This window comes from Neopelma chrysocephalum, unplaced genomic scaffold (genome assembly GCF_003984885.1).
Source record: "Neopelma chrysocephalum unplaced genomic scaffold, ASM398488v2 Primary Assembly neopelma1_92, whole genome shotgun sequence".
NCBI lineage: Eukaryota > Metazoa > Chordata > Aves > Passeriformes > Pipridae > Neopelma > Neopelma chrysocephalum.
The window spans coordinates 1,520,737-1,533,853 of record NW_020897754.1 but is presented as its reverse complement, the minus strand read 5'-3'; the positions used below and the strand labels follow the sequence as shown (position 1 = coordinate 1,533,853).

At 40.9% G+C, this 13,117-nt stretch overlaps 1 protein-coding gene across 6 annotated transcripts in view; it reads left to right on the top strand.

Moving 5' to 3' along the window:
* The window catches only part of PACSIN2 (protein kinase C and casein kinase substrate in neurons 2), a 41,669-nt gene extending 39,714 nt beyond the window's left edge, over window positions 1-1,955 (top strand). For all 6 annotated transcript variants that reach the window (XM_027693524.1, XM_027693522.1, XM_027693526.1 and 3 more), the window contains one exon: window positions 121-1,955. In XM_027693524.1, the coding sequence (XP_027549325.1) occupies window positions 121-233 (113 nt within the window). In that variant the 3' untranslated portion in view covers window positions 234-1,955. The remainder of the gene's footprint in view (window positions 1-120) is intronic.
* The last annotated feature ends 11,162 nt before the right edge of the window (window positions 1,956-13,117 follow it).

Below are 13,117 nucleotides of genomic sequence, written 5' to 3'. Positions count from 1 at the left end.
ACTGGGGCCTGTGTGGAGTAGGGGAATAAAACTGGACATGTAGGTAATTGTCATTTATCTTCCTGATGTTACTTAAGATGTTACAGTCTCTTAACAGTTTTCCTTCTTTTTTTTTTCCAGGGGATGAATTAACTAAAATGGAGAACGAAGATGAGCAGGGTTGGTGCAAAGGACGCCTGGACAACGGCCAAGTGGGTTTATACCCAGCAAACTACGTAGAACCCATCCAGTGACAAAGGACAGAATAAACACAGAGGTGTGCCCAAAGCTCTGCAGGCCTGTACAGTGTATTTAGTTCCAGTGAGAGGAAGCTGAATGATGTATAGAATGTATATATTTTAAAGAAAAGGCGAGAGCTTGAGACAGAAATCATGCTGAATTCAAGGCAAAAGTCTGAACCAATAATCTGACATTGTTTTCACAACTTGTGCACAATGTAAAGGAAAAGGGGTTAGGTGGAAAAATATTATGATAGGAAAAATACTTTTTAAGCTTTTTCTTCCCACGTGGTCTGTCATTGTGGATTCTAAACATTTTTGCATTTCCTATGCTTGTGCCTCATCCTACCCTGGGTATGTGGCTTATGCTCACTTTTGTTTAATCAGTTATTTTAAGTGACCTTCAGTAACTTGCAACTTGAATTTTAAAGATTATTATAGTTAATTTTTTTATTTGTTCTTATCAATGTCTGAAAGATGCAGTATTTTTTTATTTAAATGCCATGTAGTTAAGCACCTTTTTTGTATGCCTGGATTTATCAATGAATACTTAAATTATGACATAGATTTAGTCACCAGCTGACTGAAAACTCCTTCCATGTTGTAGTAATCTCTCTGTGTCGTCAGCATGGCTTGAAGTTGTAAATGGAGTTGTAAAACAAAATACTGTATTTAATAAATATCTGTTACAGAAGGTTATTTGTAGCAGAGGTATCTGCAGGTGTCATGGGTTGGGACTCTGTTATGAATGTTCTTCACATGAGTTGACACTTAAACTAAGAGTTTTCCATCTGGATCTTAAATAGCATTCAAAAGACAGATAAATTATGCATAAGCCCCAGAGTAGTAACTATTTCCAGCACATGTTTGCAGGAAAAAAAAAAGGTCCTTTAAACTGCTAATGATTTTTGAGTGATTTGAAATGTTAAATCTGTGAAGGCTAATTTTCTTGAAGAGAGAAGACTGTAAAATAGACTTAAATGCTTTTATTAAGAGCCTGTCTATGTTGTGTATATGTACATATGATTTGATATTCCAGAGTATAAAGAGCATGGCTATTAGTTATCAAGCCTTTGGATGTCAATAAGATTTAGAACTGTTTTAAGAGTTTAAATTATAGGTATATTTAAATCTGCTTTCCTGCCATATTCATTACTGTACAATAGACAAAGCATCCTGTGATTAGACTTTTCAGAAGTACAGTAAAAACGCACCAATATACTCAAAATCAGTATTTGTGGATAAATGAATGGGTCAGAATATAAAGTAGCTTTAGTCCATATGTGGATTATTGTAGCAGAACACTGTAAAAATCTACATTTGCAGATACAACTTGGCCAGCTGTAATCGTGTCAAATAGTAGCCATTTGTGACATTTAAAACTGGGGTGTAAAATTCCGGCAGATTTGTGTTAAACTAAGTATCAGGTAAGTAGAGATGCTCTGTTAGGAAGCTACACTGTAATGAAGCTGACAAAGCTTTTTTCAAGGTAACTATAAAACACTGTTTATTAGTCTTGGACTTTGCTTTTTGAGCTTATAGATATATTTAGTCCTCATTTTCAATGAATCAAAGTATGCAGGCTTAGGGAGATGTTTGTACATGTCTGTCAAGGAAAACTTGCCACCATAACTGTTCATCCACAGGATGGTCACCGAAGTTGTCAGGAATTACTGGTCTGGGTTCTCTGTATTGTCAAATATTTTAGAAAACAATAAAATCTGTTAATCTCCTGAATACACAGAATGCACCTTTGGCTATTTCAGTGTGTGTCAAAACAGTCTCATGAAACAAATAATCTGTGCCTTGCGTTCCGTCCCCGGTGACAGAACCTGCATTGTCTGAAAGAGCCACACAGAGGAGTGTGACACAGCTGGCATTGTGCTCTTAACAAAAACAGGGAGGTGCTGTGCACAGGAGTTCTTGGCAAAACATTCCAGCAAAATCTTCGTGGAAGAAGAGGAAAACTGCCTTTTGTGGGTGTGCAGAATGCATTGTGATGCTGCTTTCTGTGGTGTTGTCAAGTCTCACGTAGCTGGGGTGAGCAGCTGAGCTTTTTCTATTTTTAAATACTATTCAATACTATTATTTGAATATTTTCTGCCTTCTCTGAGTTTTCTTGTTGACTGGCATTGATTAATGTGGCAGTGTTTGTGATGAATTTTATCTCCTCTCCACCATCAATCCAGGCTGAACAGCAGATCCCAGAGGGTCATAATCTGTGGCACAGGGGCTGGTTGGAGGCAGGGAACTACTGGGGAGGGTCCAGCAGAGGCTACAGAGGTGGGGAAGGGACTGGAGCATCTCCCTTACAAGGAAAGCTGAGGGAGCTGGGGCTGTTCAGCCTCCAGGAGAGACACTGAGAGGGTCCCCCATCCCTGTCATCAGTGGGAGGTGTGGGTATCAGGAGGCTGGAGCCACACTCTCCTCAGTGCAATAAGACAAAGTGATGCCCAGGAAGTTCCACCTGGACATGAGGAAGAACTTCTTCCCTGTGCAGTGACCGAGCACTGAACAGATTGTCCGAAGAGGGTGAGGAGTCTCCCTCACTGGAAATATTCCAGAACTGTCTGGACACAATCCTGTGCCATGTGCTGTGGGATAGGCCTGCTTGACTGCTAACAAACTGTTGGCAGTTTTGAATGTTAGCTGTTTTGAGTGCTTGGTACCCTTATTAGGCTTCATTTCAATGAGAACTTTGGGAAAAAAACTTGGATTTGGTCAAATGAAAATCCCTGGTTCCATATTTGCTTTGAATGCGCTGCTATTCACCCTGCACAGGTGAACTCAGTGGAGTTTGCTTTAAAGACATGGGTCTTACCTCGTTATCTAGTATATAGAGTTTGTATATACCTTTCATAGCCAAATTTAGAATGCAAGGGACTTCTGGAGGTTTCCTAGCCCAGCCAGGAGACCTCAAGGCAGGTGCAAGGCAGGTTGTTCAGGGCTTGCCCAGCTGAGCTTTGGACATCTCCAGGGATGAAGAGTCCACTGGTTCTCTGAGCAATCTGTTTTAGTAGTTTATCACTTTCACCATGAGGATTTTTCCTTTTATGTATCAGGATTTGCTCACATTTCCTCCTGCACTTCACTTGTGCTCCTAGAAGGATCTGGCACCATCTTCTCTTCACGATTCCATGAGGCAGCTTTAGCTTGTTGGTTGCTAAAACAGCCTGCTGCCTTTGCAAGGTGCAAAAGGAAAATATGATGCTCAGAATTTAATCTGTCCCAAACCTGTCCCTCCTGTTTCCTTTAAAATCCTGAGGGGATTTCTTTTCTGAAGGAAGATTCCGTGCCAGTGCTTGATAACCCTTTTGGTTCCCCTTTTTGGGGAACACCTCTTGTGATCAGCCTCCAACTGGATTTTACAGCAGTTAAATACAGTGGTATCACTACAGTGATATTTGCAGTGATCACAATAATTTAAGTGCTTTGTGTAATACTGGTATTTATTTCCAGCAACTGATGACACTGATGAGTTCATCTGTTTAAAGTGGAGACAATCTTTTCAGGAAAATACAGGCTATTTTATTAGAGAGAGGTAAGCAAAGGTGAGCAGTTCCTGATGCACAGTAATATTAAAATTCCTTTTAAGTTGTTGCTTCTCAGGCTGAAAGTCTGGCACCAAAATTTTGAACAGGCTTTCCCCAAACTGCCTCTTAGTTTACTAGTAAGCTATAATATGGATATTTAAGATACTTGCTGTACACATGCAAGATGCCAAAAATAAACCTACACCCTCAGTGTAATAAACCAGTCTCTTGTTGAGGGGTCTGTGAAGTTTGTCTGATGTATAATATTGTTCTCACCATGACTGAGCTGATTTTTTTTTCCCCCTAATATCTTCTTTCTTCCAATTATGTGTTTAACACTGCAAAGCAAAAATTCAGGTAGGCTTCACAATTTGAGGTAAGTATAAAAACTGAGTGGGAAATTGGAGTAGACAAGAGATGGTTTTGGACTGATCTGATATGATTTGGGTGATTTTCACAATAACATTCGTTAGGTGTATTTACTGTAAAACAAGAAAAGGGATAAAATACAGGATGGTAAAACTGAAGGTTGGCCATGCAGCAGCAATACCTCCTGTTCTTCTGAAGTTGCATCTGTTTTAAAAAATTACAGATTTAAAAGATTTAAAAGATTACATAATCTTTCTCCAGCCTTTATGATTTGGCAGAAAGTTGTTGGTTCACCTCAGAACAGGGAGCTTGTTAATTGTGGCTGAAAGCATTGCTGGTGGTCACTTTGAAGAGCTGCAGTTCCTGAAATGAGGGAATACAAGCCAATCCCAGTTTTACTGCAATACTTTTCCCTTCTTATTATTATGTTCCTTCCCTTATTATGTTTGAACTGAAACACAAACAGCAATTTCAGAACCTTTGGCAGCAGCTGAACACCACACTTTTTCATACAGATGAAATAACTTTTCTAAATGAAGGAGTTCTGATAAGAGAAAAGAAAGAGAATCAGCAGTGTTAGGTTTTAGAAGTAGCCGGTTCTGACCCCACTGGAGAGGTTCAGGCTGTATTTTTATTTTGCATTTGACTTTGAAATTCCCTCCTTGTTTTATCTGGTCAGTCAATACCCTGCAAGATACTTTTGCAGCTGTTTTACACTTCTGTGATCGTAACAACTCAGTTATCAATAAACTGCCACCTTTCTACTTACCCTTTCTGTAGATAAATATTCAAATCTACAAGTCCAAGCATGAATTGAATCCCTCTGGGAACACAACTGGTGCCCTCCCACTTTTTATTACCGTAGTCAGTAACTGATTAAATGATCCATTTATTTCACGGCAGTTTACTTTGGCTTTTATGAGGGACATTGAAAATCCAAGTCACTTGTTACCTCAGCTGGATCACCTTGGGGCATGACCCGTGAAATCTCCAAGCCTGTGAGGTAAACAATGGTATCAAATGTGAATTACTGTGATTATTTCTGGAATCCCTGTGCAGAAAGCGCTGAGATCTGAGTGCCGAAACTCTGCCACGTGGCAAACGCAGGCGGGGTTTGCAGTGGATGCTACGTGTAGGTGCAGCTTTGCAAGTCCCATGCATTGCTAATAAAAACAACATATTTAAGCACAACTGAGCTTTGAGTGTGTGGATGGGCTGGTAAATTCCAGCACAATAGGTTTTTGGCAATGTTGTTAAGATGCAGGGCACTTCCAAGAGTGGAAAGCTCCAGGAAACCTCACCTGTTTGAAGTGGTTGTGCTTGGTGATGTTATCAGGGCAAACAATGCATTAACACTAAATAAAAATGTTGAACTGGCTTCAACTGGTTTTTTAACATAGTTACTAATCTTCATTTCCATGTGGTGGGAGAGGCATTTGAATGCTTGATATTCCTCTTCTAGTGAAGACTTTTTCCATGTGAATTATTCATACATGTGTGTGACTGCATTGTTACCACTGACAGAGGGAGGTTGGCCTGGAACTTATTAAACTACAACTGTCATGAGGCAACATATATTTTCACAGTATATCTGTGAGCAGTGACTAGTTTTGCTTAGTGTGGCCAGGTTTTCCAAAGGGCATCAAGCAGAATTTACACTTCTTCTCTGGCTCTAAGGGGACCTTTGGCCCTGGGAAAGCAATGAAGATCCAGGTTAGCAGGACCTGGGGCTGTACCCGTGTCCCACCGTTTCTCAGGAGCACTGTGAGGAGAAAGCAAATTAGGAAGGAGGCTTGTTAACAACTGGAGAATGGCACTGAGAGAGGCTTGTTAACAACTGGAGAACAGCACTGAGAGAATTTTACAGAACTAAAAGCTTTGAATGGCAACAAATATTTAGGAGCTGTGAGGCAGTAGGTGCCACTGAAGCTGTAATTCCACACAACTTGCAGATGCAAGTGCCTGGTTATCAAATCAGCCAAAGACCCAGAGAACAGACTGTTTTCCAGAGATAATCCTGAACAGTTACCCTCCTTTGTGTTCATATGTCCTGGCAGCATTGTCTGGTGAGATCCAAGAGCCCAAGACCTTTGTTGTAGCAGTGGGACAAGTAAGAGTAGGAGAAAACACTGGAACAATTTGCCTGTGCTGCATCAGCTCACAGGGTAGTTCTGGCACCCCAAAAAATGTGTATCTACAAAGTATCCCAGGAAGAACCCATCCATTGCAGGATGGCTGTGCAGAAAAGGGGGTACTGGCACAGAATCATTCAGAGAGGAGGGGCCTCAGAATGTCTTCAGTCCAATCTCCTCCTCAAACCGGGGTCAACACCGACCCAGGAGCTTCTGAAAACCTCTAAGGACAGAGCTGCCACAGCAGCTGTGGGCAGACTGCTCCAATATCTGATTCTTGTTAAATCATCTCTCCATATCAAATTGGAACTGTATTCTGGGTTGGTGTGAATAAGGGCCCATGGTTTTTGATTTGCAAAACAGCAATACCCAACATCACACTCTGGCACGCTGGCAATTAGTTGCTCTGCATTTGCACATGATTAGAGCACTTAAAATACAGGGCACTTGTTTCTGAGGATGCACACAGAGCAGCCTTTCTCCATGTATGTCTTTGTCAGACCAGCTGGCATGGGAGCGATTTTTAAATGGTTCTCTGTGCAATGGGAATACAAATATGTGTATTTTGGACCTTCTTAGAAACCACTGGCAAGATGTGATGTTGCCACACTGAGGTGTAATTGGCAAAGCAGCAGTTGTGGTTCCCTTTCCCACCATTGCTGCTGGTCTCCCTCTGTGCCTTCCCTCTTTCTGGGCTCCACTCAAACCACAAACTTGCTGAAGTGGCCCACCTCTATTCCTTGGAAAAATGCATCACCTTTCAGGGTTTGTTCTTTTATTTAGGCTGGTTTGCTTCTCCCCTGGGGCTGGGCAGTCCCCGCTGGGAGTAGTATAGGATATGGAGGCTACTTCCAATATTTCTTGAACAAATTTGCATTCGTTATACGGCAAAGAAAACAACAACACAACCTGCTGTGGGTAGTGGTACCAGGGAAGGAATCTGTGGTCCCTGGCCAGGCTTTGTCAGGGTGAAAACCTGCTGAGAATTGAGGCCAGAAGCGATATCAGCCCAGGGGAGTCAGTCTGGCTCACAGTGTTGATCTGCTGCTGGGTCTGAGTAAGGACCTGCTCACAAACAGCTGCTCACAAAGCACAGGACACTGCAGTGCCTGATGTGCAGCCACCCTGGGAGCAAGTTCTCTGGTTTGTTTTTCTTTCTTGTGTGTGTGTATTTTTGTTGTTTGGGTTTGTTTTAATTTACTCAACATGCAGAGCAGCCAGTGAATTACAAGCACTGCCTTTTCCCTGGTGGAGATGGACCAGCTCATCCCTTTTTTTTTTTTTTAATTGTTTTAGATCCTTTGCAGGATAACTAGTGAGTGACTCCTGTTGATAAGCAAGGTGGGGGCAGAGCTTTGGTTATTTATTGAGATAATTTAGTCTGTGGAGGTGAGGCGAGGGCGATCCTAAAACTGATATTTGCAATGGGGTAACAAGTTTATCAAGGAACAGTTCTAGTCCCAACAGAGAGAGTCAGAGGGAAGGTATTTTCCAAGCTCCTGAAATTCAGTGGCACTGTGTGTAAGAGACTGAGTGGCTCTGTAAGGCTGTTGTAGTGCTTTTTCTGTATTGGTATATCACAGGAGAATTAAAAAGCACTGCCCATGGCTGGTGAGGGTGGAAAGCCCGAGGATGGAGCGTCTCAAACAGTTCCCCTGTGCTGAACTCATGACCAGGCTGGACTTAATCAGGTGGATGTGGCTCCTGTGGTTGCTCAGGTGTGTCTGTATCTCCTTGTAGTCACATCAGATGGTACACAGGAATTTAGTGCTGCTATCAAGGAAGTGATATTAAACACTGTGTGCTGCCATTCCCACTGTCAGAGGGGAAGAGGCAGCTCAGGCACAGAGAACTCCCTGCAGTGAATCCCAGTCTTGTTGATCTGCAAAGACAGAGAGGAAGGAGTGGGAGAAACATCAGCAGCTCAGATGTCCCAACTCTCCCATGCCCGTCCATCTGATGGTTCTGAAGTTGTTCCTGCCATGAGTTTGTCCCCTCATGTTTTATTACATCTTGTCTCTTGTGTGTCTTGAGCTGTCTGCCCCTTTTGTTTGTAAGGCTTTGGAAAGAAAGACACGGGAAAGTGCAAATATTGGATCTGTACTAAAATCTTAGTAATTTGCTTTAAATCTCTAGTTCCTGTACAGAGTTTGGGAAAGACTGATCTCTCCTCTGTGCAGCACCTGGGCTTACAGAGGAGAGATCAGTCCTTCCCAAAGGTCCTTCCCAAGCAGACATGTACATTTACACTGTGCTGGGGACATAAGCTTAGGAAAATAATACCCATTTAAATACATGTGCTGTTGAATTTGTGGATTATAGTGTGTTGAAACTGAATAACTGTCTTAAAATTAACACCTGTAATTTGATCTTAGTTTCCTTCGCTTTCTATAGCACGAGAAGTAGCTTTTTTGAGGGTTTTGGTGTGTCTTTAGGTGTTACCTAACACAGAGTTGCCTGATGACTCAACAAACATATTACAGTTATTAAATAGGGTGTGTTTTGTACATATAAAAATGTTGTTAGCCCTCAGGTTACCTGGCATTGCTAACATGAGTGTTTGAGCTTTACAGCTCACTGAGGCTGTGCTGTAAGTCTCTTTTAGTCTGCCCTAGATCTGGGGTGCTTAAGTAACTTTGAGAACATTTCTCTTCATACACAGAAATCATGTTTGGGTTGTTTGATTCAACTTGTTAAAGTTCACGGCTGATTCGTTTGAAGGTGATCAGATGAAGGGGAATTTAAGGAAAAGCAAAAAAAAACCCAAAAGCTTGGGGTTTTTTTCTGATCTATGCATCAAACAGCATCAAATTTAATGCATTATAATAATTCTGTGTTAGTCATGTTATAGACATCACCAACTTCAGAGAAGTTTGACTTATTGTGACTTTTAAACAGCTTTAACTGTAAAACCATGTTTAAGTAAATATAATATACTATGTGCATTTTGATGGTAAGTTTCCCAGATGACACTTTGAAGAACTGTGATTATCTTGCCTCAATTACAGATTTAATCAAATATTTTATATTTTAATGGTCTAGTTATTATTTTAAAATTTTAGCAAGTATGTAGTTATGTACTGCAAACTTAAGCGATTTTATGTGAAGTAAATTATTCTGATAATTGGATTTAGTACCAACCCTCCCCTCCCCTGTGACATGTGACATTTGCCCTTTCCATCCCAATTCCCAAGCCAGGAATGAGTCAACAAAGCTCCTGCACCTTGGTGTGGGAGCACAAAACCGACTCTGCCTGCAGAGAAGACTTGAATGGCTCTGTGTGCACAGAAACTGAAGTGTGTTTACTCATAAATGTACATAAATATAGACCAAACCCAGATGACTTCGATATCAGTTTCCCTACAACTGAGTTTATATGAGCATATATTAGTTCTTTACAGAGCCTGTGATGGGCCACACACTGGTCACTGAATGCCTTTGGCTCTGGCCTAAAGAGGTGCCATGACTAAGAGTTTCCTTGCCATTCCCTGAGCTTTTTGGTTGTCCCAGTTGCAGGTTTTTATTCGATCCCTCAGCTCTAAAAGAAGATCTGAGCAACTTCGCCCAAGTTTGAACTCAGCCCTGCTCCAAGCAGGGAGTGGGACTACACGACCTTCCCATGTAAGTTTTTCTATGATTCTAAAGTGGTGATGGTTGTGAAAAGGAGAGGAAAAGGAAGGATATTGCAAGGGTAAATTGGATCAAACTGGGGCTTACCAGAGAATCTTGTTGAGGTCTCTTCAGAGAACACGTATCCCTCTGGGATATAAGCATTAAATTAAGCTCAGCCTCACACAGTGTGTGTGAGGTTGGTTTAATTTAAACCCTCCTAGGGGTTGTGACATGAGATATCTCTCACTCTCAGCAGGGACAGGCCCAGAATATAAAATCCAGGAGTCTTTGTGGTTGCTGGTGACTCAGCTAAGGATGCTCTTCCCACTAAGTGTTACATGTAGCTTGTGATTAAACAGCTTTCCCCTGAGAAAACTTTTCAGTGGAATTAATGCTTCTATTTTCATTGGAGAAGGGTTTTCTTTGAGAAGTTTTACCTGCTGAAAAATCTTTAGAGTTTGAAGAACTTTGAATTAATTTTACATGTGTCAGAAGCCGTTTTTCTGTGAAAAATATCCAACTGCTTCCAATGCAAAGTGGACGTTTTATTATTTATATTTCCACTTTTTAATGCATTTTAATTGCATTAATTATACCAACCGTCCCTTCCCCTGTGACACGTTAAAAAATTACAGATTAAATCTTCCTTATTCCTCATCTTCTACTGCCATCTACTGACTCTTGGCTGAATGGCCTCGTCGTTGAACCTTGAATAAATATCTTTGGTGTACTCCATTTAAGAGCTACAAGATTTGATAAAAGCATCATTTCTACTGGCCTTGGAAGGTTTGTTTTCCTCTTCATTTTAAATATTTTTGATTCTCTGTTAGCTTTTCAGCACAGATATATCATGTTGAGTTATGTGCAAAAAAACCCAAACAAAATAGGGCTTTTTGGATCAATGGGGAAGAGAAGGAGCAGGAAGTGTAGCAGCATTTCTGCATGTGATGATGCTCCTGTGAGTTCAGAAATTCCTGGGAAGAATTAAGGAAAATCAGCTGTGTAGAACAGGGAAATGGGACTTGCTTTAATAGGAACTGGCTCACTTTTTTCAGAAGGTAAATTCAAATTCAGAAAACAGAACCTTTCTTCCTTATTGAAAGATGTTATTGTTTTTTTCCAAGAAATACAATTACAGAAATTGATTTGTGTCTGCAAAATGTTTATGCTTTGGTGAACACCACATTTTCTAATTACAGAATCAGTTCAATCTGCTCTTTGAACTCTTATTGGATCAGTGTGTTCTGTTACAGACAGGTGAAAGCAGCCACCTTGAATATCATCTACCATGTAAAATATTCAGGAACTCTGTTTTCCCCTCAAATTTCTCAGTAGAGCCTGAGGCCCCTGAAGAGATATTTGTAAATCAAAAATTATATTGATATCCATAATCATCAAATAGACTTCACTTATCTGATTTAGAACTCTTATGGTATCCTTTTGCCAGTTCCCAGCACTCCAAACTCACTGGGGTTGGTTTAAATAATGAAATATTTGGAACGATGATGAATTTTAGCTTTTCTGAGCTGTCTTTTGGTATTTGAGCCTTAAGCAGCACATTTCAAGATCTTTTCAGCGTTAATGCTGCTGTTTTCAAGTATCTGCTGATTATGGGTGGCTGCCTTGAACTTGCTGTTTTTTTACAAGGCATCTCCTCTGACTCAGGATCTGCAGGAGCAACCTCCCCTGCAATAAAATAGGACATAAACTAGCCCCATACAAGAAATTCCATGCCACATGTCCCAGCCTCAGGCAGGCATCTCATGTCCCACCCAACCTGTGAAAACAGCAAGTTCCCTGGAAAAGAAATTCATGTGTGTTCAAGGCAGCCACACGTAATCAGCAGATACTTGAAAAGAGCGGCATTAATCCCTTTTTGCCTCTCTTCCCCATTGCCAGAATGGAGATGATAATCCCAGCTGTTGCACGGTGCTGGATAAAATGCCCTCATCAGTGCTTGTGATCATTGGATACATAATGGTAAAAGCCCCACAGGATCCTGAAGAAAGAAGGGAATGAATAATTCTGCACCTAATCTGAGGGTTATATAATATGCAGTCAATAAGTGCACATCAAATGAGGAGGATGAAAGGGACTATTGAAAACCAGCTCGTTTGCTGAAGAAAAAAAAGGCAGGATCCTGTGGGAAGAGGAATATGTGATCATCTCATTAGGAAATATATAATTATCCCTACACTTAAGGGGGCTGAGCTTGAAGTTTACATGTAACCTAATTCCTAGTATTTCTTAACTTTTCCTTGTTGAACTTTGCAGCTTTATTATGTTTTGTTGAATGGGTTTTGGTTCAGCAACCACCTCCTCCAAGCTCAAGAGTTGCCCATCCTGACAAGCAGGAAGGCAGGCAAAACCACACCGATAAATTAGGGGCTCCTGGACCACAAAAGCCTTGGTGGAAGAGGATCCAGCCAAGGAATACTCAGGCAAGTTGGACCTGCATGAGTCCACAGGCCTTGATGGGATGCATCCACAAGTGCTGAGGGGAGCTGGCAGATGTCACTGCCAATTTTCTATCCCAGTACATTGCCACAGCTTGTACACTACACTTTTTTTTGTTGTTGTTGTTGAATGGGTTTTTCAGTAAATTCTAAAATTAACTTGAGGAAGAAAAATTAACAAACAACTTCACTGAAAATAAATCTGATGTATCAAGTGCACGTCAGTGTCTTGATTATGCATTTGACTTAACAAGCCTTCCTCTCAAAATTCATTTGAAAGAGCAATCCTCTTAGAAATTTTCATGTACCCCGAAAATCGAAAATGATACAAAGTAATGAAATGAACATAAGTGGAGGATTAAAATCTATGGGACAAAAAGCGTTTTTTGTTTCTTTTATGTACAGTGGGATGCAATGAGGAGAACTGTAAAAGCAGTAATTTCTGGGCTGTAGAAATTGGTTTAATAATAGAACTGGGAGTAGTGAAGCCTGTCTGGGTGGAAAACACCCCTGAATTCCATCTGGTAGGAAAGGATGGATACCAGCAGAGGCAAATAAGAAAGTGGGGGGGAAAGTGGAATAAGGATGGGGTGTGTGTAAACTGCAAAAGAGAGCAAAAATTGTTTCCAAATATCTTAGAAATCCTTGGGATAAATAAAACTCTCTAACACTGTCTTTTCAGTTTCAGAAAGCAAGGCACTATTTTATTTACAGTGCTGGGTGTGTATGTGGCTGACAAAAATCCCGCCTCCACACAGACACCAATACATCGCTTTTTCACCTATTTATACATTTTT